This window comes from Xenopus laevis, chromosome 8S, assembly GCF_017654675.1.
Source record: "Xenopus laevis strain J_2021 chromosome 8S, Xenopus_laevis_v10.1, whole genome shotgun sequence".
Lineage (NCBI taxonomy): Eukaryota > Metazoa > Chordata > Amphibia > Anura > Pipidae > Xenopus > Xenopus laevis.
Window position 1 is genome coordinate 30,189,369 of NC_054386.1, and position 23,775 is coordinate 30,213,143.

Genomic DNA, 23,775 nt, shown 5'->3' on the forward strand with positions numbered 1-23,775 from the left:
AGTCAGCCAGCCTTATTGGGTAACAGACTAACAAACTTTTGTCTAGCACAAAAAGGGCTTTGATCTCCGGTTCTCCCCAGCTAGGCCTCCACACCTGCTCATGCAATTAGTTCCTTTCACTACTTAATTCCTATACTTAGTGCTTCTGTCTGGTGTCCTCTCATTTCCACTCCGTAATCCAATCTTTCCCTATGCTAATTTCACGGAGCAGTATTTATGCTATTGGCAGTGCTTAAAGGTTAAGTAAATGACAGCACAAAACTTGCTTTGTCACCTTAATAAGAAGCCGTTGTTGCTTTAAAAGCTCACGTTGCTACAGCTGAAGAATGCCATTGTTTTGCCAAAAAAGAGGCAAGACAATCCTGGATGGCAAGGGACACACAGATATTAAAATGTGGGCCTTTGAAGTGGGCACGAGAGTGTCAGCGATATGTGATCCTACTCATTATGCCTGAAAAGTGTAAGGTGGTGAGTTGTCAGACTTTATTCATTGGAAGCCTCCCTTGGAGGTTCAACCTTTGGTCAGGGCACCCTTAGCAAATAGCCAGGCATATCAGCCACCCAGACATCGTTCCAAGAAGATATAGGACACTAGAACACAAATCTCTCAAAAAACACACCATACTCAATGGCCTTAAGGGCTAGTCCACACGGGGAGATAGCGACGCGTTTGCGGTCGCGGCGACAAAGCGCCGCGACAGTCGCCGCGACCGGCGCAGGCGACAGTTTTGTATGGGTGTCTATGTAAAAACGCCTGTGCTAACCACACGAGGGGATGCGCTTTTCAACAGTCGCCTGAAAAAGCCTGGCGAGGCATTTTCAGGCGACTGTTGAAAAGCGCATCGCCTCGTGTGGTTAGCACAGGCGTTTTTACATAGGCGCCCATACAAAACTGTCGCCTGCGCCAGTCGCGGCGACTGTCGCGGCGCTTTGTCGCCGCGACCGCAAACGCGTCGCTATCTCCCCGTGTGGAATAGCCCTAAGGCTTAACCCTCCCCCCCCCGCCACTGACACAGTTCCTCCCTCCCCCCTGGATGGACAGCCCCACTGTTTGGGGACCACTAAACTAAGGTATCCTAGCAAAAGAATGGACTTTCCTCTGTGAAAGAGCCAACTACAGCAAGTGGGTCTCCTTTTGTTGATGCAATACACCTCTTCAAAATGTTGCAGACAGCACCATCAATAAATTCAATCAACGCCTTTATTTGCTACTTTTTGGCTTCATGATCTGGACAGTTACAATATTTCAAGCCAAACAATGGCCCTTTATCAAGAGCAATACACCTCTTATCATCCTGAACCTTGAGTGCCCCATGTATGGGGAAGCATTCTATAAGGGTGATGTCAAAATCAAGCAAGATATAGGAAGTATAAAAGAGAGAGAAAGCTTTAGGTGGCCATACATGGGCTGATAAAATCTGACAACTCCCTAGTGGGTCCTTCCTGATGGTTTGCCTGATTGATATCTGGCCAACAATTGGGCAGATGTCCACATTACAGGTTAGAAAATCCTCTTGCATCAGGACAGCATCAGAAAGTTGATGCAATTCTCCCTTGATGGGTCTATATAGGCCTTTGGTATGAGCAGATCACTGGTTTGGGGGCTAAGTGATCAGATATTGGTTTGGACCAGCATGTGGTTGGCCAAGTCAAAGGTCTGCTTGTCAAACATGGGGATCTTGCCCTGTGTGCACATCTTAACTCATCCACTGGCCAAGCCAAGGCCATGTTGAATGGGGTTCAAGGAGGTCATCCACTTGGAATGTACCTTTAGCAGATGTATTGCTTGTGTGCATTCTCATCATCTTGGTATGGGTACAATCATACAATATAACAACACAAATCAACGGTGTAGCATTATCATCAAAACAGGGTAAAGCCAGAGCTCCCCTTGTGAGTAAAGCAGGGTAATTTTTCATTGGAAATACCTTGTTCCGTCTGACATCGCAGATCTCTGGAATGCTGGGATGGATGGTGTTCCATCCCTGTAACAGAATAAAATTTACAACAATTATTGTATCTCTTTTCTTGCAGCGATGCAAATCACTGTATTGCAGCTACATGTCAATGACTGTACGGCAAGTTGCTGGCTGTAGGGGGAAATATGACATATTTAGCAGTGGGGTGGGGGGGGTTCTTACAGTCTGCACAAAGAGCCTTTCTCCCTTGTCTTTACTGAGTCTGAGAGCGCCCCCAGTGGCCAAACTATCAGGAACCTGGTCCAATGCTCGCACTGCCTAACACTGCAATAACACTTGATCCTCACATCAAACATCATACATGTCAACACCTTTTTCCTCTCATATTCCCATGCTCTAAGTGCCTCTTTAACATATGAAGCAATAGGGGATCTACAACAGAGAATATTTTCTTATCCACTACAAAGGCACCCATTGCACGCGCCACAAGCTCACCCATGTACATAAACAACCAACCAACCCCCCCCCCATGCTTTGGCTAAAAAAGCCCAGTTTGTTGAAAAATTATCTATTTTGAGCCATTGGCACACAGACTTTCTTTTTTCACTTTCCCGCCTCCGTTTCAGCACCCGCACCCTCCCATACATGACACCCGGCTTCGCACATGAGCGTGTTGGGAATGTTACAAGATATTAGGATTATTCTAATATAATAGGAACATGTCTGGGAAGCCAAAGAGATTTAAACTGGGATGATGGCAGTTGTGTATGCATTGGAGCCCTAGGTATGTTATCCTCAGCAAGTAAACCTTATATACGTACCAATATGGCGATTCCCAGTTATATATTTTTTTTTTGGACCTGTATGGTCTTTGTTATTTCTTGGGTCAATATTAAACTATTACTCCCTCCCACCCTGAGTGTGCCCGATTACCAGCATCATTAGGTTTAAGGTGGGGGGGGCACCCGAGCTTTATTTCCACAGCTGCGGCTTTGTAGATTTTTCACCCCACACTTTTATGTGATCTTATTGACTTTTAATCCCCCTTTTCACGCACGTGATCCGGGACACAAACCAAATGTTCTCACTGGTAGTGTGAGCGCAGGACATAAGACAAACCAGCTTCCTCCATGTGGTTTCTGATATACTTTAAGTCTACTAGAAATTCATGTAAACATGAAATAAACCCAATAGGCTGGTTTTGCCTCCAATAAGGATTAATTATATCTTAGTTTGGATCAAGTACAAGCTACTGTTCTATTATTACAGAAAAAAAGGAAATCATTTTTAAACATTTGGATTTTTTGGATAAAATGGAGTCTATGGGAGACGGCTTTTTGGATGACCCCCCCCCATACCTGTAATTGTCATTCACTGCAAATAATAAGTTGACTATTAAGAAGGAGCAAATAGCTGTTGTGATAGAAATGCCCCATCTTTGGGGTACCAGTAGGCTCTATCCCCGGTATTAGGAATGATGCTCAATAGAAGCAGCATGTGGCATAAGCAAATTATTTTCCCTTTCTTTCATAAGAAAAGCAGATGATCCTGGTGCAGGAATGTACACAACAAAAGGATGTGCAGTTAGTTTCTAGACAATAAAGTGGCAGGTTTAATAGCGGGCATTGTGCCGCTCAGCGTCTCCGGTTATTATGACGTTCCGATGGCCTCTAGCCTTCGTACAAAAGGCCTGCGAGATGCTTTGCTTAGGAGAAACGCCAGCAATTCCCAGCTTGAACATCTCGAAAAGACAAGAAAAGTTTCACAGACCTCCCAAGGAGGCTTGAAAGAGCCTGGGAAAGGGCTTCTCTCTGCCTCTTCCTGCTTATTTTATCTGATCCCAGCTTCTCCTACTCTGCCACCAGCACAGCCACCAAAACCACTGGCTTTGCTAAAGTCCCTCAACCGTTGCTGCTCTATTCATTGGTGGCCTTCGTTCCTCTGTGGCATAAGTCCTGACAAGAGGGCAGACTTTCCTACATTTCTTGCATGGAGATTTGAGGCTGTTCCCAAGATTCACATGAATGAAAAATATACATACTTCATCCAACTTTTTTTCCCATGTAACAAGTCAATTATCTATTACAAAACATATTCCTATGATGGGTTATGAAAAAAAGCCATTTAAAGGAATGCAATAAATGCAATGGGAGACTATATCTGGCCTTCAAGCCTCTAGTTACTTTAGAGCTTTATTTGACAAGCTTCATTAAGGCTATAGCAGACAATCTGCCAGTGGGCCCAGGCGCTAGTGAGCCCAAGATTGGCAAAATATGTACCTTATTAACCTACCCACGCCTGTAGAATGTCTATACCATTTAGCACTGCCTCTTTCGTACTGTTATGAAAGTGGGCTTTGGATGTTAGGGTTCTCTGGTGGACCCTAGGAGGCCCAGTCCAACACTAAAGGTGGCCTAAACATGCAGATTTTAGTTTTTGATTTGGCACCTTCCAAACAACTATCTGCCCAGTATGGGGCACACACCGATGGGCCTGTATCCTTGTCATTGTGATCCCAAGGGCTAAACGATTGATCAGCCCAATGTCACCCACCTCAAGGTGGCCAAAAAACACTTATTTGGTGACCTTACCAAATGAGCAGATCTTTCAATGTACGGACAGCTTAAGAATCATCATACCATTACTGCACCCTGAGTAATATTATATCATTAATATCCATCCATACTTCCCACTTAATGGTCCATTGCAAGTGTTCTGACTAAAGAGAAAGAAGTGTCTTCTGTGATGTGTCACTAAGCAGTTGGCCAAGGCCAGAACCCCAGTAAACAGAACATTAGGCTCACTGCCAAAATACCCCATTGTTGTCCCAAACTGTGGCTGGGGGGGGGGGGGGGGTTGGACAGGGATATTGATTAAAGGTTATTAATACAGGTATGGGACCTGTTATCCAGAATGCTCTGGACCTGGGGTTTTCTGAATAACTGATCTTTCCATGGTTTGGATCTTCATACCTTAAGTCTACTAGAAAACCATGTAAACATTAAATAAACCCAATAAGCTGGTTTTGCTTACAATAAGGATTAATTATATCTTAGTTGGGATCATATACAAGGTACTGTTTTATTATTACAGGAAAAAAAGTAATTGTTTTTAAAATTTGGATTATTTGGATAAAATAAAGTCTATGGGAGATGGCCTTTCCGTAATTGCAGCTAACTGTATATAAAAAAGTTAGCTAACTCTGCCTAGTCTTTACATACTCTGCCTCCCACCCCCAAAACGGAGGGACAGCCCCATTATTTGGGAAGCACTTCATGAATGTTCACAGCCCTGTCTAAATAGATACACATGGACTGGTATTATCCGCAATACAATATAAGATATGATTCATTATGCAGTGTAAAGTAGGGGTGCATTGTACAACTGTACAGTAGGGGGGGAATAATCCGCTATATAACGGGGTGTATTGTACAACTAGACAGTGGGGGGAGGGAATAATCCACTATATAACGGGTGCATTATACAGCTGTACAATAGGGGGGGAAATCTGCTATTTAACAGGGTGCATTATACAACTGTACAGTAGGGGGAAATAATCTGCTATATAATGGAGAACATTATACAACTGTACAATAGGGGGGAAATTATCCGCTATATAACGGGGTGCATTATACAACTGTACAGTAGGGGGGAAAATAATCCGTTATATAACGGGGTGCATTATACAACTGTATAGTAGGGGGGGAAATAATCATTTCCCTGTTTGTTTTTGCCCAGTGAATGTGACCTCATTTGATAGTGGCTCCCCCTTCCCCGCCACTCGCTTTTCATTTTAGGCCCGGGCAATTCTCGTGGGCCCACGTGACACGAAAATGGACGCGAAAGTGAAAACCTGTCAATAATGAAGCACTCGGGAGTGTATCCAGGCGGAACCGGGGTCGTTCTCTTGCCTGATGGTGCCGGAGAGAGCCCAGCAATCCCCTCCTGGGAGCCCAGAGCCATCATTTAAACCCTGACAGGGAGCACAAGATGTCTGCTGCCTCCTAGCCCTGCTAATTGCTATGGGACAGGAGTTAAATTATGTGTTAAAAAGGCAATGAATCCTTGGCCTTAATCTGCTGCAACAGCTGCTGTGTCTTGAGCAATGACAACACTGTGTCAATAGAGAGATAAAAGGCAGATTTATGTCCGGCTAAACATCCCTTTGCTTGGCTGAAAAGGCCAGAATTTTCTTTTTCTCCTTGAACTAAAACTAAAAACACAACAATGTCTCCTGCCTACTAGTGACTACTGTGCAGCAGCAACAACTGAGCCGACAGACGACAGAGGGTGCACCCTGGGCAGATACATAATTCTAGCCTTTTCTTTCTGCCTATAAAACCATTTAAAAGAAGCGCAGATCATAGAACACAATTCACAATTCACAAATTCAGTTAAGGTTTCAAAATCTTCCCATAAAACATTTACATGGCTGCACTTTATGGCATTGTTTGGCGCTAAAAGGACTGGGAATGTGGAGCAAAAAGGACCGGGAATGTGGCATAAAAACAATGTGCTTACATCATTTCTATATGTTAAAGGGGAAATATACCCCTCAATGTGGCAGGAGTGACAGAGCAAGGAAGCATTTGGAGATGCTTCCAGCTTCCTTAAGCATTTTCCCTTCAGCCTGGCCTTTTACCCGGATGAACAGCAAGGAGCACCCAGGTTACACCTTCTTGATATTACCAATTGAAAAAGCAGCTCATATCATGAATAATTAATTCATGTAAATTGCAAAAGTGCTCAGAAGAGCAGCCTCAGTCACTTCACATTTTTATGTGTGAATGAAACATATGCCCTTAAACGTAAGAACCTGAAGACACTTTTACATTTAAGTCTACCTTCTTACTAGTAAGACATAACAGAAGGTGCAATGCCTCTCTCTCTCTGGGTCATAGAGCTTACACTCTCCTAGCAGTATTCATGTTGTAAATCCTGTCATAACAGAGATTTACACCTAGTCTTTCACGTAGGTACATAACTCAGAAATACAGTTTCTTGCACCAAACACTAATGTCAGCCCCAAAATCACTAATCCCTGGGATTGTTCCTACCCATTTGACACCTGCAAAATACTGTGTACAGTTTAGGGGGCCTGGTAGGACCATGCTGGGAGACTTGTTCCCCTAAACTCTACATTCTCCTAACCGGATAGAGGAACAGGTCTTTGTGGCCCTAACTGTGCATACTCCTATTGGGACCTGATAGGGCCACACTGAAAGACATGTTCCCCTAAACTCTAAAAGCTCCTAATGGGACCCGATTGTGCCATGCTGGGCAACTTGTTCCCCTAAACTCTACATACTCCTAATGGGACCTGATAGGGCCATCCTGGATGACCTGTTCCTCTATCAGGTCCTGTATGAACAGTTTAGGGGAATGGGTTTCTCAACATGGTACAGTCGCGTCCCATTACATATTCCCATTAGGAGTATGTACAGTTAGGGCCACATTGAGAGACCTGTTCCCTAAACTCTACAAACTCCTTATAGGACCCGACTATGCCATGCTGGGAGACCTGTTCCCTTAAACTCTACATAATCCTAGTGGGACCTGACTGTGCCATGCTGGATGACCTGTTCCGCTAAACTCTACATAATCCTAACGGGACCCGAGTGTGCCATGCTGGGAGACCTGTTCCCCTAAATTCAACATAATCCTAATGGGACCTGACTGTACCATGCTGGATGACCTGTTCCCCTAAACTCTACATAATCCTAATGGGACCCAACTGTGCCATGCTGGGTGAACTGTTCCCATAAATGATTGTGCTATGTTGGGAGACCTAAACTCTACATAATCCTAGTGGGACGCGAATGTGCCATGCTGGGAGACCTGTTCCCCTAAACTCTACATAATCCTAATGGGACCAGATTGTGCCATGTTGGGTGACCTGTTCCTCTGTCAGGTTTCGTTAGGCGTATGATGAAGTGAGATTGGGTCACGAAACGCGTTAAGCTGTTCCCCTGCCTGCTCCTACAGTGTGTTTTAATATCGAACAATAAAGATTTGACTTTTTAACAAGTTTGGTTTCCCTGGAGCCTGTCTGCTGATGTTGTCCATACAACCTAACTTGTTATGCCTTTGCGCTTCCGCAGCCAGAGCAGCTTTGGACAGATCGCTTTGAACGCAGGCCCAGTAACGCTCTCGCATTTCCACTTGCAGGGATGGCGTCCACCCATGTGTATTCGTTAGGCGTATGTACAGTTAAGGGGAACAGGTCCCGTTAGGGCGATGCCGGTAGACCGGTTCACTGCACTCTACATAGTCCTATCAGGTGCTGGTAGAGCTTCTGGTGCTTGGGTTGGCACAGCAGCATCACCAATGACATCACAAGGTGACTAACCGCAATAAGCTGCAGCATGTCATGTGACATGCGTGTTTTGTACAGTTAAAGCAGAGTCAGAGCATGAACATCCCCAAACAAATTAACAGAGCCGCTCTGTGTGTCCTTCACTTCCCTGGCTACAGTTACCTCTATTGCTGCAAGTTATATAACTGGCATTCCCCGTGCCAACCTCGGCAGTCATTCCAAAGCAAGATCATCTTTATCACACTCATCCCTATCTAATTTATTACATTGGCTGAAGAACTGCAGACGTTACTGTGTTTCATCTTGGCGCCAGCCTGCCTGTCCATTAAATGTACTGCGGGTTTGCTTGCTTTGCCTTTTCTCTCCTCACCCCCATAGCATCGCTTTATTCTGCTACACACATTTATGTTAGCTAAAGGAAACAGATATAAAAGGCCTCTGAGAACAGGGCTGGTGTATGATATGCCATGTACAGCGGCAACATGAACTACTGCCATATAGTTGGGTACAACCCACTGGCAAATTAACTCGTGAGCATTACCTTCTCTCTTCATGCCCATCGCCAGGCATTTCTGGTACCGGCAGTACTGGCACCGGTTCCTCTGCCGCTTGTCAATCAAACAGTCCTTGTTATCCCTGCACGTGTAAGTCAGGTCCTTCCGCACCGTCCGCTTGAAAAAACCCTTGCAGCCCTCGCAGCTGTAAACCCCGTAATGTTTGCCTGCGAGAGAGAGAGAGAGAGAGAGAGAGAGAGAGAGAGAAAGAAGTATTAAAGGAAAGGTTTGTGTCAGCTGCAGGGTTCTACGGAGAGGTGCAGGTTCATGTGTATTTTGGAGTTGCTGTCCATTTAAATGTTCCAAGTGCCTCTGTATAAATAGCTGTGTGACATGAGCCCTACCTACAGCTGCTACTTTGGCAACCGGCACTATTTGCTCCCGATACAGTGGCCAAGTCAGCCACCAATCACACCAGGAATGTGATAGGTCGGTACACCTGGGCATTTGCCACTATAGCAGCAGGGACGTGAGGGAAACAATCCCTTTATTATTATTGATTGCAGATGAGTGTCTGAGTGCAGACAACCTCGCATGCTTTGCCTGGCCGTGGTTCAAAACAGGTTGGCGAGGTGCCGTTCACCTGGGTCAGAATTAAAAGGGAAGGAAACCCCACCCCAAAAAATAATATTTAGCCTCAGTTGCGTAACTAGAGTTCACCAGGCCCCTCTGCAAAAAAATCGTCAGAGGGGCCCAGCACACTCCTAACCCCACCCTCGTGCCCACTTCCCGCCTCCGCCCAGTACCTGTCTGGACCCCACCCACTCACCACCTAGACCCCACCCACTCACCACCCAGACCCCGACCATTCTCCACCCGAACCCCTCCCAGAATCTGCCCACTCTCTGCTCCATGCCTGCTGGGGAAGGGGTGAGTTCTTGTTAGCTATAGAGGAAGCAGACCCCAGAATCACAGGGGGGCCCGGACTTTTGCGATTGCGGGGCCTGCTTTCTCTATAGGTACAGCACTGTTTAGCCTAGTGTATAAGTAGCTACATGTGCAAAATCTGCTCATTTCCCTCTATATAGTAAACACTATTGAGTCATGGAAATGTTACTGCACGCTCCTAACAGTGCTTTTCCTAAGTAACTGTCTCTTTAAGGGTTCTGCAGAATCCGATAATCTGCACAATTAAATGTAAGGCATGTTTGGGCCATATGGTGCCTCGGCTCTGGCATATGGCGCCTGTCAAGCACGGGGAGAAAATTACATTAATAAAGCCTTTTCCCATAGAGTCAGCAAACCAACAGCACACCAGCTGTAATTGAACTACAATTCCCAGCATTCTCAGTGAGAAATATGCCCATTCCTCCACTGGATGAGTTGTTTTCCAGTAGACACAAATGCTACTTTATTTGCACAGTCAAGTTATCCATGCAAACATTTTACTCTGGTTACTAGGGCCCCTTACACTAGCAACTCCCCTTCCTAAATCAGCAACCCTCTACCTAAATCAGCAACCCATCTCACGCAACCCAGCTTCCATCACATTTGGGAACTTATGCATAAGGTCACTGCCTTGGAGGATAAACCGATATTTCCGGCAGCGTTGGCTCCCACTGGACAATCTGCCCGGCTAAATGGACCTTTATTAGCTGCTCATTCCAGATGCTGCACTTTCTTTTCCTTTCCCATTTCCTCATTCACATTCATTGAGGGTCATTTCTGAATTGCAAGAAGCTTTAAATAACATAATAGATTCCCTTCTTTGCCTTTTGCAACCACACGCCAGACACGGTGGAGACAGGCATGTGAAAAAGTGCAACCCCCCGGCCACAGCCCTCCGGGCACCGCAAACTTCCTTTTATGATTTCATCAAACTCACGAGAGGGACTCGCTCTGAATCCTGCCATTAATCAGATCTGCACGGCAACAGCACATAAGGGCCCATCGATCAGAAAGCACATTCCCTCCCATTTGTATAAATACAAACATACAGAAAAGGAATGCTCTGGGCACACAATAAGCAATACCCTCATACTGTACTGTCTAAGGGAATCAATATACAATCCAATGGGCTGCTGCACACTGATAAATGAATCAAATTCTTTAGTAGTGCAATTTATTGGCTCATACAAAGTAGACAGGCAACGTTTCAGACCTCACAGGACCCTTTATCAAGCCTCTTGATAAAGGGCCCTGTGAGGTCCAAAACTTTGCCTGTCTACTTTGTATGAGCCAATAAATTGCACTACTAAAGAATTTGATTCATTTATCAGGGTGCAGCAGCCCATTGGATTGTATGTGATTTACCAACCCATGGCAGGTTGGGTAATACGCTGACTAGCACCTGTTCCCAAAGAAGGAATACAGAGGTAGAGCACTCCAACATTAAGGAAATCAATATGGCACCTTCTTCCCTCCCATATGTTTAAATACAAAGCAGATACACAGCATCACTACCTGAAGATCTGTCTCCGCAGATGGCGCAGATGTGCTTAGTGAAAGAGGCCATAGGTCCTGAGGCATGTGCTGGTACTTTAAGGATGCCGTTGATTCCCAGAGGAGGCTTGATGTCTTCTGTGCTGCTGATTGAGTTCATGGGGGAATGAAGCTGGAAAGTAGAGAGAGATACACACACTTATAATACATACATTTTTAGTCTCCCTTCCTCAGTCCCTGTCCAATATTTCCTATAAAGCTGGCCTATGGGCATCCACAATGCCTGCTCACTGGAGATTCTGCAAGCTCTCGCCTTACTGGGCCAGACAGAACCATGGCTGTTTGGGGCACATATATAGGGATGACTTGCTCATATGGGCAGCTGTTTGGGGCACATATATTGAGATTGCTTGCTCCAGTGAACAGAACTAGCTGTTTGGGGCACATATATAGTGATTACTTGCTCCAGTGAGCAGCTGTTTGGGGTACATATGTAGAGATTGATTGCTCCAGTGAGAAGAGCTAGCTGTGTGGAGCAAATATATATCAGTTGCTTGTTCCAGTGATAAAAACTAGTTGTTTGGGGCACATAACAAGATTGCTTGCTGCAGTGAGTAGAACTAGCTGTTTGGGGCACATATAGCAATTGCTCGCTCCATTGAGCGGAACTAGTAACGACTACTCTTGTTGCTGCTCTTTCAGGCCAGCAAAGTAATATTCACAGTGACTGCCTGCTTGTGATCATCTCACTCAGGTTGAATACAATGCGGCCACAAAGAGGAAAAAAAATTACAGGGGGAATCCCTCACATAGACGGAGCCACAAATCATGCAGACAGGAATACAAGGAAAGGAAGCCATGCTCTATCCACTTGGGTTGTCCTAAGCTCTTCCACATTAAGCATGCAAGGTTTACCTTACTTGCACCAGTTCTGTGTGCCAATGGATTTCTTTTGCACTATCCTAAGCTCTGACAGGCAGGAGGCACTGTAGTGTTGGCAATGTCTCCAGCCTGACTAAAATAAGCACCGCCCACAAGCATTGAGCATGGGAGCAAGTACCACTCACATTGCTCACTTGAGTTTCAGTATAAATGAAGGGAGTTGGCATAGAAAGATGGAAAACTAACCTCAGTAACCCACTTTGGGGGTGCTCATGAGCCCAGTGCCAGATTTACATAGCTGGCGCCCCTAGGCCCGCTGGCTTTCGCCGCCCCACATCCCTCCCTTTAAATCACTCAAATTTTCATTATTGGAGATTGGCGCATGGGAGATTTAAAAAAAAAAACAATTTTATCTCCTGCGCATTCCCAGTGTATTTGAATCAATTTGGGTGTGGTTGGGCAGCATGCCGCCCTCTAAAATCCTACCGCCCTAGGCCTTGGTGGCCTCTCCACAAATCCAGCCCTGCATGTGCCAGCCTGTGATTAAGAAAAGAACCCAGACAATCTAGCCCTTTCCCTATGCAGCTATCCAGTCCCCATGGCTGGCACTTCTCTCTCTCCAAAAAGGAAAGTGAATGGCTTTCCGCACTGATACCCTGGCAGAAGCCAACCAGGCGAGGCTTAATCACAAGCAACATCTGCCATCTAATTTAGCCCACCTTCCATCACTGCTGCCTCCACTGTGCGTGCCGAGCACCAAGGACAAACTCTTCTGCTACATACATTTTAATATATAACCAAATGCCACTAATGAAGGCCCCCCCCACGTGCTTGGCTTTGCAGTGCTACATTATACTATTCAAATGGAGGGCACATGGGCAATGCCCATGAGGACCGGAAAGGCTTTAATCCTTCAGTCTGCTTAATCGCTTAAGTCTGTGCATGAGAAAATGACAGCTTGGCGATGTAGGACGTGGCAGTACCGTCTGCCCTGACATCAATATTATTATGCCCTATAAAGGCGCTGTGTTTAGCAGCTCGGGTACAGGACAAATCAATTCCACTAACATGAAGATTAAAAGCAACGCAGCAGAAAGAGCCCATCCGCTATGTAACTGATTCGTGCCAGGCTCAGCCATTATTCCCCTACTCCTTCCATTGGAAACTGGCATGAGTCTGTCAATATGGCACCAACACCCTGCAGGTGTCCAAAGCTGGCACCTCCTCATGCATCTCACCTTTAGTTCCAAGGGGAAGTACTTAGCTGCTTTATAATAATAGCAATTACAGCCTGTCATAACTAATCCACTAATGGGCACACTTGTCAGCAGGCACAGCACTATCCTCCAGAGCAATCTCGTCTGCCTACGGATCAGATGAGACCCTAAAATAAAATAGCCCTGTGATCTGCGTTTGCTGGCACAAGCTTGGTGCCACGGATAAGGTGGCAGAGCCCAGATGACTTGCGGCAGGTGGCAGTCAGCTGGCATGCCTCGTTACTTATTTTAGTGTCATCTCTGTACTGAAGGGGGATGGGGAACCATAGGGATGGAGACCATTGGACTGTACTTCTCTCTCTCTTCCTCCAAGTGCCAATGAGTGGCCTGAAAGCGGCACTTTGCCTGGGCATGCTCCATGCCTTTAACTGTTCTGTTCCTGCAACCATATTATGTAGATAAAGATCCATTTCCCAAGCAACTGCTGCACCCAAATGAACTCACCTGAGGGCTGCCTGTTCCATAGCCGAGGCCGGGCGTAGATGGAAGGGCCATTGATGGGCCCAGAGGAGGGTTGATAACGGAGAAAGGTGGGCCCATTCCATTGAGGGGGGAGCTGAGGGGAGAGGACAGCTGAGTGGGGGAACCCAGGGAGCTGTTTATCCCAGAGTTACCGAGGGACGGATGGAGCAGAGGGGCAGTCATAGACCCGCGGAGGCCAGAGGAGCTTAAGGACGAGGAGTTTACCTGGGTGGAAAAATCTGTAAAAAAAAAAAAGTAAATGTTAACATTGTGTTTAACTAACACTCTCACAACACAATAATCCAACAGCCAACATTCCTCTAACATCCTAGCCAGCAGATGGAAGTAAATAAAATAAAAAGGAGAAAGAGAAAGAAAGCGGATATCCTTGTATTGTGAGTGAGTCGCTCTGTACATAAATATCCCGGAAAAGAGACAGCACCAGAGAGAGCTCGGAGCACTTTCCTTCTCACCCTGACCCCTGCTTTTTGCTTTATATTCCAGCAGCAGCACCTCCTCCCATATGTATAAATACAAATATACAGAGAAGGAATGCTCTGGGCACACAATAAGATAAACCTCATACTGTACTGTCTAAGGGCAGAGACACACACTCAGATTTGGGGAGATTAGTCGCCAGATTTGGGGAGATTAGTCGTCCTTTTCTTCGGGGCGGCTAACTCCCCCCCCCCGAGCTGCCTCCCCTGCCTTCCCTCTGGCTATAATGTAAATCGCATCACAAGGAAACTTCAGAAAACGAAGCACTCCGAGTACCATCCCGCCAGCGATTTACATTCTAGCCAGCGGGAAGGCAGATGAAGGCAGTTCTGAGAGATTAGTCGCCCGAAGAAGAGGAGATTTGTCGCCGGGTGACTAATCTCCCCGAATCTGAGCGTGTCTCTGCACTAAGGGAATCAGTATGGCACCTTTCTCCTGCCATATGTATACACTAAATACATATATACAGAGAAGGAATGTTCTGGGCACACAATAAGCTCTACCCTCATGCTGTACTGTCTAAGCAGGCAGTGAGCCTCAACCAGTGGCTTGTGAGCAACATGTTGCTCTCCCACCCCTTGGATGTTGCTCCCAGTGGCCTCAAAGCAGGTGCTTATTTTTTAATTCTTGGTTTATAGTCAAGGTTTAGTTTACCAAACATAGCCTCCTGATGGTTGCAAGGACAAATAGAAGCTACAAAATACCCAATCACAGCCCTTATTTAGAAGCCCCAGGAACTTTTTGCATGCTTATGCTGCTCTGCAACATTATTTTACACTTGAATTTGGCTCATGGGTAAAAAAGGTTGGCGACCCATGGTCTAACAGTGATCCCCAACCAGTAGCTCGTGAGCAACATGTTGCTCCCTAACCTCTTGGATGTTGCTCTCAGTGGCCTCAAAGCAGGTGCTTATTATTGAATTCCAGGCTTGGACACAAGTTTTGGTTACATAAAATCCAGATGTACTGCCAACCAGAGCCTCCCGTAGGCTGCCAGTTCACATAGGGACTACCAATAGCCAAAAACAGCCCTCATTTGGCACCACCTAGGAACATTTTCATGCTTGTGTTGCTCCCCAACTGTTTTTACATCTAAATGTTGCTTATGGGTGAAAAAAGTTGGGCACCCTTGGTCTAAGGGAATCAATATGGCACCATAAATACAAATATAAAGAGAAGGAATGTTCTGGGCACACAATAAGCTATACCCTCATAATGTACTGTCTAATATGGCACCTCCCTCCTCCCATATGTAAAAATACAAATATACAGAGAAGGAATGTTCTGAGCACACAATAAGCTATACCCTCATACTGTACTGTCTAAGGGAATCAATATAGCACCTCCCTTCTCCCATATATACAGTATATATATATAAAATATACAGAGAAGGAATGTTCTGGGCACACAATAAGCTATACCTGCATACTGTACTGTCTAAGGGAATCAATATGGCACCTCCCCCCATATGTATAAATACAAATATACAGAACTGACTAACGCTGATTTCTGATGAAACCTCCAATACACGTAAACCTTTGATTTTTTTATCACTTACACTAAAAGTTATTCCTGAATGTCAAACCACAAATTGCATCACTCATAAGAGCGAAACTGCCCCGTTACTATGCTCTGTGAACTTATATCTCACATTGTGGTCACGTGATTATTACCGAGTGGCATATGACTAATTGCTCCCTTTGCTTACAAGTCATTTCAGCAGCTCATTTGCAGGATGGTGCCAGGGGTGCAAAACAGAATTCCCCTGTAGTCTTCCAGTAAAAAGGTTTTTTTTTTCTTACAATTCAGCTACTAACTCTAATGTAACGCTGTCCAAACACCAGCCAAGATTCTATAAATGCAGAGGGCGCACGGTTCCTGATGAGTTTTGGCAGCAGCCTTACAACAGAGACACTGAAGCAGCTTCCTGTTCAGGAGAACAGGAAGTGAAGAGTGCAAAGTAAAACATGTTTCCCACTTTAAAACTGGTTTCTTTCCTATGTAACAGTGGAAACTGGCTGGCCCTAAATGGACACTGCACGTGACAAATGTTCCCCAGTATTTAGGCCTCTACAAAGGCCACTGCTTTATTGGAATCAGTAGATTGTGTCTCCTTTCTGCCCACTGGGGGCAGAGTACTTGGAACTGTTAAGACAGGTGCTTCCCAGCTGACATTTTAGCGCCTCCATGGGCACATTGTGTTTGCAAACATAATTAGAAAGAGCCGGGCAGGTACAACACTGGCACCGTTTAATGTCAACATTGGCACAAGTTTGCTAAACCCCCAAGCAGCTGAAACCCTTTTTCTTCTCCAATTTAACCTCAAATGAATTCCTTTCACTGCCATTTAATGGCGACACCTGATACATCACACAGAGCTCAAACCGCAGCTGCACGAAGGAAGGGGCATGACGTGGGCACAGAGAGATTGCAGTGTATGTGGCAAGGAAAGTGCTGAGCACAAAACAGGAACCATGTATGGGGAACTCAACAGCATGGCCCCGTCATTAAAGGCACTAGAATGCCTAAAATATGAATTGAGGATCCTGGAAATTGTAAAACAGGTACTAGATCAATTAACAAGAGAGCTGAGAGAAAGCAAACGAAGAGGCACTTGATAAAGGGCTCTGGGCCCGAAACATGTTGTGTGCAATAAAGAGCACTTAGCAGCAAGTTCTGCCTCTTCGTTTGCTTTCTCTCAGCTCTCTTGTTAATTGATCTAATTCCTACACCTGGAGCGGGGGTGCCTTGCTGAGATTGAGAGCATAGCTGCCAGTTCCCCAGTCACCCTGTTATATTGTCCAGATGTAAAACAGGTACATTTGGGTTCTGGGAGCTCAACATGTTTTAGAGAGGATCATTTTGTATCATGAAACGATTGGCTGCACCAATGATGATAATGGCGGAAGGCTAAAACTGAGTGGCTGCACCAATAATGATAATGCCGGAAGGCTAAAACTGATTGGCTGCACCAATGATGATACTGTCAGAAGGATGAAAACCGATTGGCTGCACCAATGATGATAATGCCGGAAAGATGAGAATTGATTAGCTGCACCAATGATGATACTGTCAGAAGGATGAAAACTGATTGGCCACACCAGTGATGATACTGCCGGAAGGATGAAAACGATTGGCTGCAACAGTGATGATACTGCCGGAAGGATGAAAATGGATTGGCTGCACCAACGATGATACTGCCGGAAGGATGAAAAACGATTGGCTGCACCAATGATGATACTGCCGGAAGGATGAAAAACGATTGGCTGCACCAATGATGATACTGTCAGAAGGATGAAAACGATTGGCTGCACCAGTGATGATACTGCCGGAAGGATGAAAACTATTGGCTCCACCAACGATGATGCTGCCAGAAGGATGAAAACGATTGGCTGCAACAGTGATGATACTGCCGGAAGGATGAAAATGGATTGGCTGCACCAACTATGATACTGCCGGAAGGATGAAAAACAATTGGCTGCACCAACGATGATACTGCCAGAAGGATGAAAACAATTGGCTGCACCAGTGATGATACTGCCGGAAGGATGAAAATGGATTGGCTGCTCCAGTGATGATACTGCTGGAAGGATGACAACGGATTGGCTGCACCAGTGATGATACTGCCGGGAGGATGAAAACTGATTGGCTGCACCAGTGATGATACTGCAGGGAGGGTGACAACTGATTGGCTGCACCAGGGATGATACTGCCGGAAGGTTGAAAATGATTGGCTGCACCAGTGATGATACTGCCAGAAGGATGAATACTATAGGCTGCATGCATCTGTGTATGGCCCACAGCAGATATGGCACTTGCTGGTGTGTCTCGGCCTATTCCACAGGCTTAAAATGCAACTAAACATACAAGGCCTAGGCCTAGTCCTACCCTAATATCGCAGTTTCAGTGCTGCTGTGAGGGTGGAGATTGCTGTTGAACACGCAATAATCCGTGTTTTAGTCCTTCCATGATTGTGGCTTCTAACAAGAGCAAGTCAATATAATTCTATATATACAGGCAAACACAGTTACACTCACCTGTGTGTCTGTGCCTGGATAACGTTTCCCAAAATGCTAATTTTAGCTTCCCCTGGAGGTTCCACAGCAAAACCCTTTCTGCCTCTCCTTCTGCAGCAATCGCTCTCAATCTGCTGATTAGAATAATGAAGTGCAGACTTATCTGGTATTTCCTGCTTTCTGATGAGGAAACCTCTCCTCTCGCTGGCACGCCTTGCCATGATCTGTAAGCGCAGGCCACAGCCCGGCTGCTCTCTAACTGGTGCCACACGGATACAGGATGATCCATAACAGGGATAAAATATATATAACTATAACTTGATCACTAACATCCATGACCAAGGTAAATAGACAATACAAGGCAAGGAAGAAGGGTACAGCTTACTGTGTGCCCAGAACATTCCTTCTCTGTATATTTAAATTTATACATATGGGAGGAGGGAGGTGCCATATTGATTCCCTTAGACAGTACAGTATGAGGGTACAGCTTATTGTGTGCCCAGAACATTCCTTCTCTGTATATTGAAATTTATACATATCGGAGGAGGGAGCTGCCATATTGATTCCCTTAGTATGATAAACCTATTTCCTGTACAAACGGAAACCATATCCATAAATACAAATGTACAGAGTTGTGGGCAGCCCTATTTAATGGAAAATAAGTGAAAGATAAGCCCTATTTATAGACCAGTTATATTTTCCACACAGAAAACTATTGAGCTGTGAAAGAAAGTTAAATTACAACCAGTCAGGGACACATCCTCGCACTATTAAAGCACATGACTTTAAAAAAAACTCCAAAATGACTGGATAAATTGCGTATCCATTCATAATATCCATTCATTTCTCATTCTCACTGGGGTTATAGTTCTGTCCCTTTCTCTTCTCTGCACTGCTGTCTCTGACTCCTGATACAATTTCCCAATATCCATTCACTCCTCATTCTCACTGGGTTTATATTTCTGTGTAACTGTCATTGTGTCTGTCTTTCCCTTTCTCTTCTCTGCACTGCACTTCTACTACAATGTAGTAGAAACAGCTGACTTTACTGAAGGAGAGAAGACTTCTGCAACACTTTACAAGCAAGTCTTAAAAGGCAAAGCCATGACTAGAGAAAGGAACACCAATGTCAGTATCAATTACATTCCATAACTATAAACCCAGTGAGAATGAGAAATTACTGGATATAGGAAAGTTGCTCAAAATCACTTTTTCTTCCATGGAAGATTACATGTGGGTTAATTTCCCCTATATGAGAGACAAATAGGCCCTGCCTGGTTTACTTTCCTTCCTGTGCAGGATACATTGTATAGAATACAGTGCAAAGGTTACAAAGTGTTCCTTAGGCAGAAGAAAAGGCTGTATTTTATGAAACATCCCATGTGACGACGGATACAATGCGAGTGGCATGAGTCGGAACATACTGTTAAATTTGTAGAATTCTTAGAATTCATCATGAAAACAGCTACTCATACCGCGGATCTATGCCTCAAACACCCCATCCTAGATCTTCTACATCCACTGAGCTGAAAATGATTTCTTTCTCACCAAGGATCCTGTAAGTCTCATAACTTGTTGTTACTGGGCCCCGCAAACATGGGCAGACAGTGCAGTATGGCAATATAGAGGTAATCATTGGCGTTTGTGGCAGTGGTATTCATGCAGGGAGTGCTGGAGTGGTGGGCCCTTATCTGGGGGGACAGGGCAGTGGGGCCTTAGCTTGAGTTTTATGGTGGGCCCTTGTCTTGGGGACAGGTCAGTGGGTCCTTAGCTTGGGTTTTCTGGTGGGCCCTTATCTGGGGGGACAGGGCAGTGGGGCCTTAGCTTGAGTTTTCTGGTGGGCCCTTGTCTTGGGTGACAGGTCAGTGGGTCCTTAGCTTGGGTTTTCTGGTGGGCCCTTATCTGGGGGGACAGGGCAGTGGGGCCTTAGCTTGAGTTTTCTGGTGGGCCCTTATCTGGGGGGACATAGCAGTGGGCCATTAGCTTGGGTTTTCTGGTGGGCCCTTATCTGGGGGACAGGGCAGTGGGCCCTTAGCTTTGGTTTTCTGGTGGGCTTCACATCCCACAGTCTGACACTGAGTTTGGGGCCCCTGTAAACATTAGGAATAAGACATTTTCCCTAATTTATACCCCCATACATCTTCAGCCCACCAACAAGTGCAGGCTCTGCTTCCTCTACAGTTCCGCTGCTTGTCCTTAACAACTGGCTCCAGACACATGGAAATTTCCACTTAGAGCCCGGCTGTACGGCTTCGAGTACACAATAAGAAAACATAACTAGCCCAACAATGTGACCTCTTCCCATTCTCAGCGTAATTGTTGTACGCTGACCCCGCCACCTCTGTGCTCAGCAGAGGGGACCAATAATCCTTGGCTGAAGTGGAGGGGGGAGACACTCCGGAGCTACAAGCAGCAACCGAGAGGAGAGTGTGTGTTTTGTTGGCAGCACAAATAAATTGCAATAATTCTCCCATATAAGCAATATGAAAGCTATAATGTGGGACGGTTTCCTTGGCAACTGGCTAAAGGTTCTGCGGCTACAGTTTGGTCTCACTCATGAAAGAAAACAACATACGCACACAAACAATGTCAGGTCAACTGGAGCACTTTAGAGATCTAAAGTCCAACAGCAACCCGTAAGCTGATGCAATGCACAACGTATACACTTGGGGTCTCATAGAGAGGGGGCAATCGATGTGGATACACAATGTGTAGGTCTTGCATGCCGTTCCCATTCGTTGGAAAGGCAACTTTCTAACACCAATCATCCCCAGCAGCCGTATAAGTGTCTTGTTCCCTCGCTAACCATCTCCACATGCCACCTTACACCTTATGCAAAAATGACCCTTCCACCAGCTGGGCTTCTTGGTTCTGGTTACCAGGGAAAAGAACGATGACACCAGCAAACACACAAAGAGGGGAACAGAACACCACGAGTAAAAGCCCCCAAGGAGCAGAGTTATGGGCTGTGATAAATAGCTAAACCTGTCTCATGTTGTTGTATAAACAGATCTGAGGGCATCGTAGGACCACACTGTCTCACCCCTCTACTTTCTCTGTGCTGGGAGTAAGTCTCTAAAAATATATCAGTTACACGCAACAGATCTGACACGACCGTGGTAATCCGAGTCCCACCAAGCAACAAGCTGTCTTCCCTCTCCTGTAGAGAAAGAAAGGAAGCTGGCTGCATGTGGTCTCCCAAAGCTCTCTCCAGGGTCAGCAGGTTGGGGGGGAGGTTCAGAAAAGTCAAAATTAACTAAAAAATTTAAAAAAAGGAGCTGGATAATCTCAAAAGCAATCGCTTCTCGGTCAGATAGTTCCTAACTCAGGCCCTGGTGAGGAAATATAGACTGAGCATTTGGATGCTTCAATATGGTAAAAATATGTGTCTCCCTGGAAGCCTCTTTGATAGAGAAGATGTAGGAAATCATAACAGGGTTGTTTTCTTTTCTTCATATGGGCAGAAACATCCAATCTCTCTCAGGTGACTTCCGCTTTGGCGTATGGTTCCCTGGACTTTTTTTTCCTCCTTTTATTACAGCCACACTTCACAAAATAACTATAAATAGTCATTAACATGTGTCACCACATGTATTTAGCGGCACTGTCTCAGTCCTTGTTTCACCTGTCTTATTATGGAATCCATGTGAGTCACCAAAGTGCAGGGTTTGGAGAGCCTGGAGTTCCTCAGCATCAACGAACAAAGGGCTAGAGAGCTCTCGACAAAGCCAATTCTTACTCAGCTGGTAAACCTTGAGAGGAACAGAACATTATGTATTCATTTAGAGAAATCCAAGAACCTATCCATACTCCTCTTTATTGAGTTATGCAAGGCCAAAGCCAGGCCTCAGTCGGAGGGGCTTTAGTTGTAAGCAATTCAGAATTGTACTGGTCTTTGGAGAATGTTCAAGGAGGCATTGCAAGGTCAGAAGAAAGGCAACAATAGGTTTGAGTTCCACCCAATCCTCAAATTTTAGCAAGGGTCTTTAGTTGTACTTAGGAAATCCAAAAGCCAATCCTCTTTATTGAGTTATGCAAGGCCAAAGCCAAGCCTCAGCCTTGGGGACTTCAAGTGAAATCAATTCAGAATAGGACTGGTCTTTGGAGAACATTCAAGACAGCACAGTAGCTTCTATGCAAGGTCAAAAGAAAGGTAAAAATAGAGTTCCATCCAACCCTTAAATTGTAGCAAGGGTTCTACTTTGTACACACAACTAAGGATATGTCCTCCCCGGTGACCCAAGAAAAGCAGACAGTTCCAAAATAGGTTCCCATAGGGTGATGACTCTTGTTGTCTGGATCCACAAGCGAAGGGTAACTTACAAGTTTCCCATCCCACCACAGTTTAAGCTCAGTAAAAGTGTTTAAAACCCCATAGGTCTTGACATTTGTCCATTTTCATCTCCTCTAAACACAGCAAAAGACTCTAATCAAAAAGTTACTACAGGTCAACACTGAGTTGTTTTTATTTTGTTAATTCAGTTCCTTTTCCTTTGTTGAGGGCACTATTTCCTTTATACTCTATGAGCAGGGTGATAATACTGGTAAAAATCTCGGTGATTGCCGTTTCTACATCTCACCACAATTATGAGATCCTAAAACAGGTGACTTGTCAAGTCAAACAATTATTTGCTTACACTGGTATTTGTGTTTTCCGTTAAATTTCAACCTCAGTAACCGAATGGGCCACATAGAATCACCAAAGCTCTGGAAAAAAACTAATTAACTGGCTTGTTGCGAACCTGTTTTATGCATCTCCAACAACATACCTCTCTCCAGCAATCCATAAGTGCAAAAGCACCCCGTTTAAAGTGACACTAACACATTTTTACATTCAAGTACAAAAGGTTAAACGAACCAAAACCAAAAGAAAAAGTACGACTTCTGACTATATTAGCACTTCATTTAAAAACTTTGCCCTAGGTAGCGAATTTGTATAATATACAATAGGAAAAGTTACTCCAATGGGCTATGCAATGGCACCTCCTTGGGGGGGGAGTGGGTATTAAAGGGGTTGTTTTTAGTATACTTTTAGTATGATGTAGAGAGGGATATTCTGAGACAATTTGTAATTGGTTTTCATCTTTTATTTGTGGTTTTTCAGTTATTTAACTTTTTATTCAGCAGCTCTCCAGTTTCAGCTGTAGGGTTGCTAGGGTCCAAATTACCATAGCAACCATGCATTGATTTGTATAAGAAACTGGAATGTAAATCAGGGAGGCGTGAATGGAAACATGAGTAATAAAAAGAAGCATTAACAATAAATGTGTAGCCTTTAGATGGGGGTCAGTGACCCCTATTTGAAAGCTGGAAAGAAAAAATAAAAAATAAAGACCAACTTAAAGGTGAACTACCCCTTTAAGTCTCTGCCATTTACAGGAGGGCAGGGTCAGGCTGGGGGGCCCGGGCTCCACAGGGGCTGCTGTCTCAGGGGCCCCAGCCACAACAGTCTCCCACTGGCATGTTTATT

General features: G+C 45.1%; 1 protein-coding gene across 5 annotated transcripts in view; it reads right to left on the minus strand.

Annotated features, from left to right (window-relative positions):
* rxra.S (retinoid X receptor alpha S homeolog) overlaps window positions 1-23,775 on the minus strand; it is an 86,482-nt gene that overhangs the window by 15,346 nt on the left and 47,361 nt on the right. For 2 of the 5 annotated variants that reach the window (XM_018232591.2, XM_018232590.2), the window contains exons 2-5: window positions 13,775-14,031; window positions 11,193-11,343; window positions 8,777-8,956; window positions 1,929-1,985 (exon numbers count right to left, since the gene is read on the minus strand). In XM_018232591.2, the coding sequence (XP_018088080.1) occupies window positions 1,929-1,985; window positions 8,777-8,956; window positions 11,193-11,343; window positions 13,775-14,031 (645 nt within the window). Of the gene's footprint in view, window positions 1-1,928; window positions 1,986-8,776; window positions 8,957-11,192; window positions 11,344-13,774; window positions 14,032-18,326; window positions 18,429-23,775 lie in introns of those variants that run through there. The other 3 variants (XM_018232593.2, XM_018232592.2, XM_041574955.1) reach the window with 2 other exon arrangements.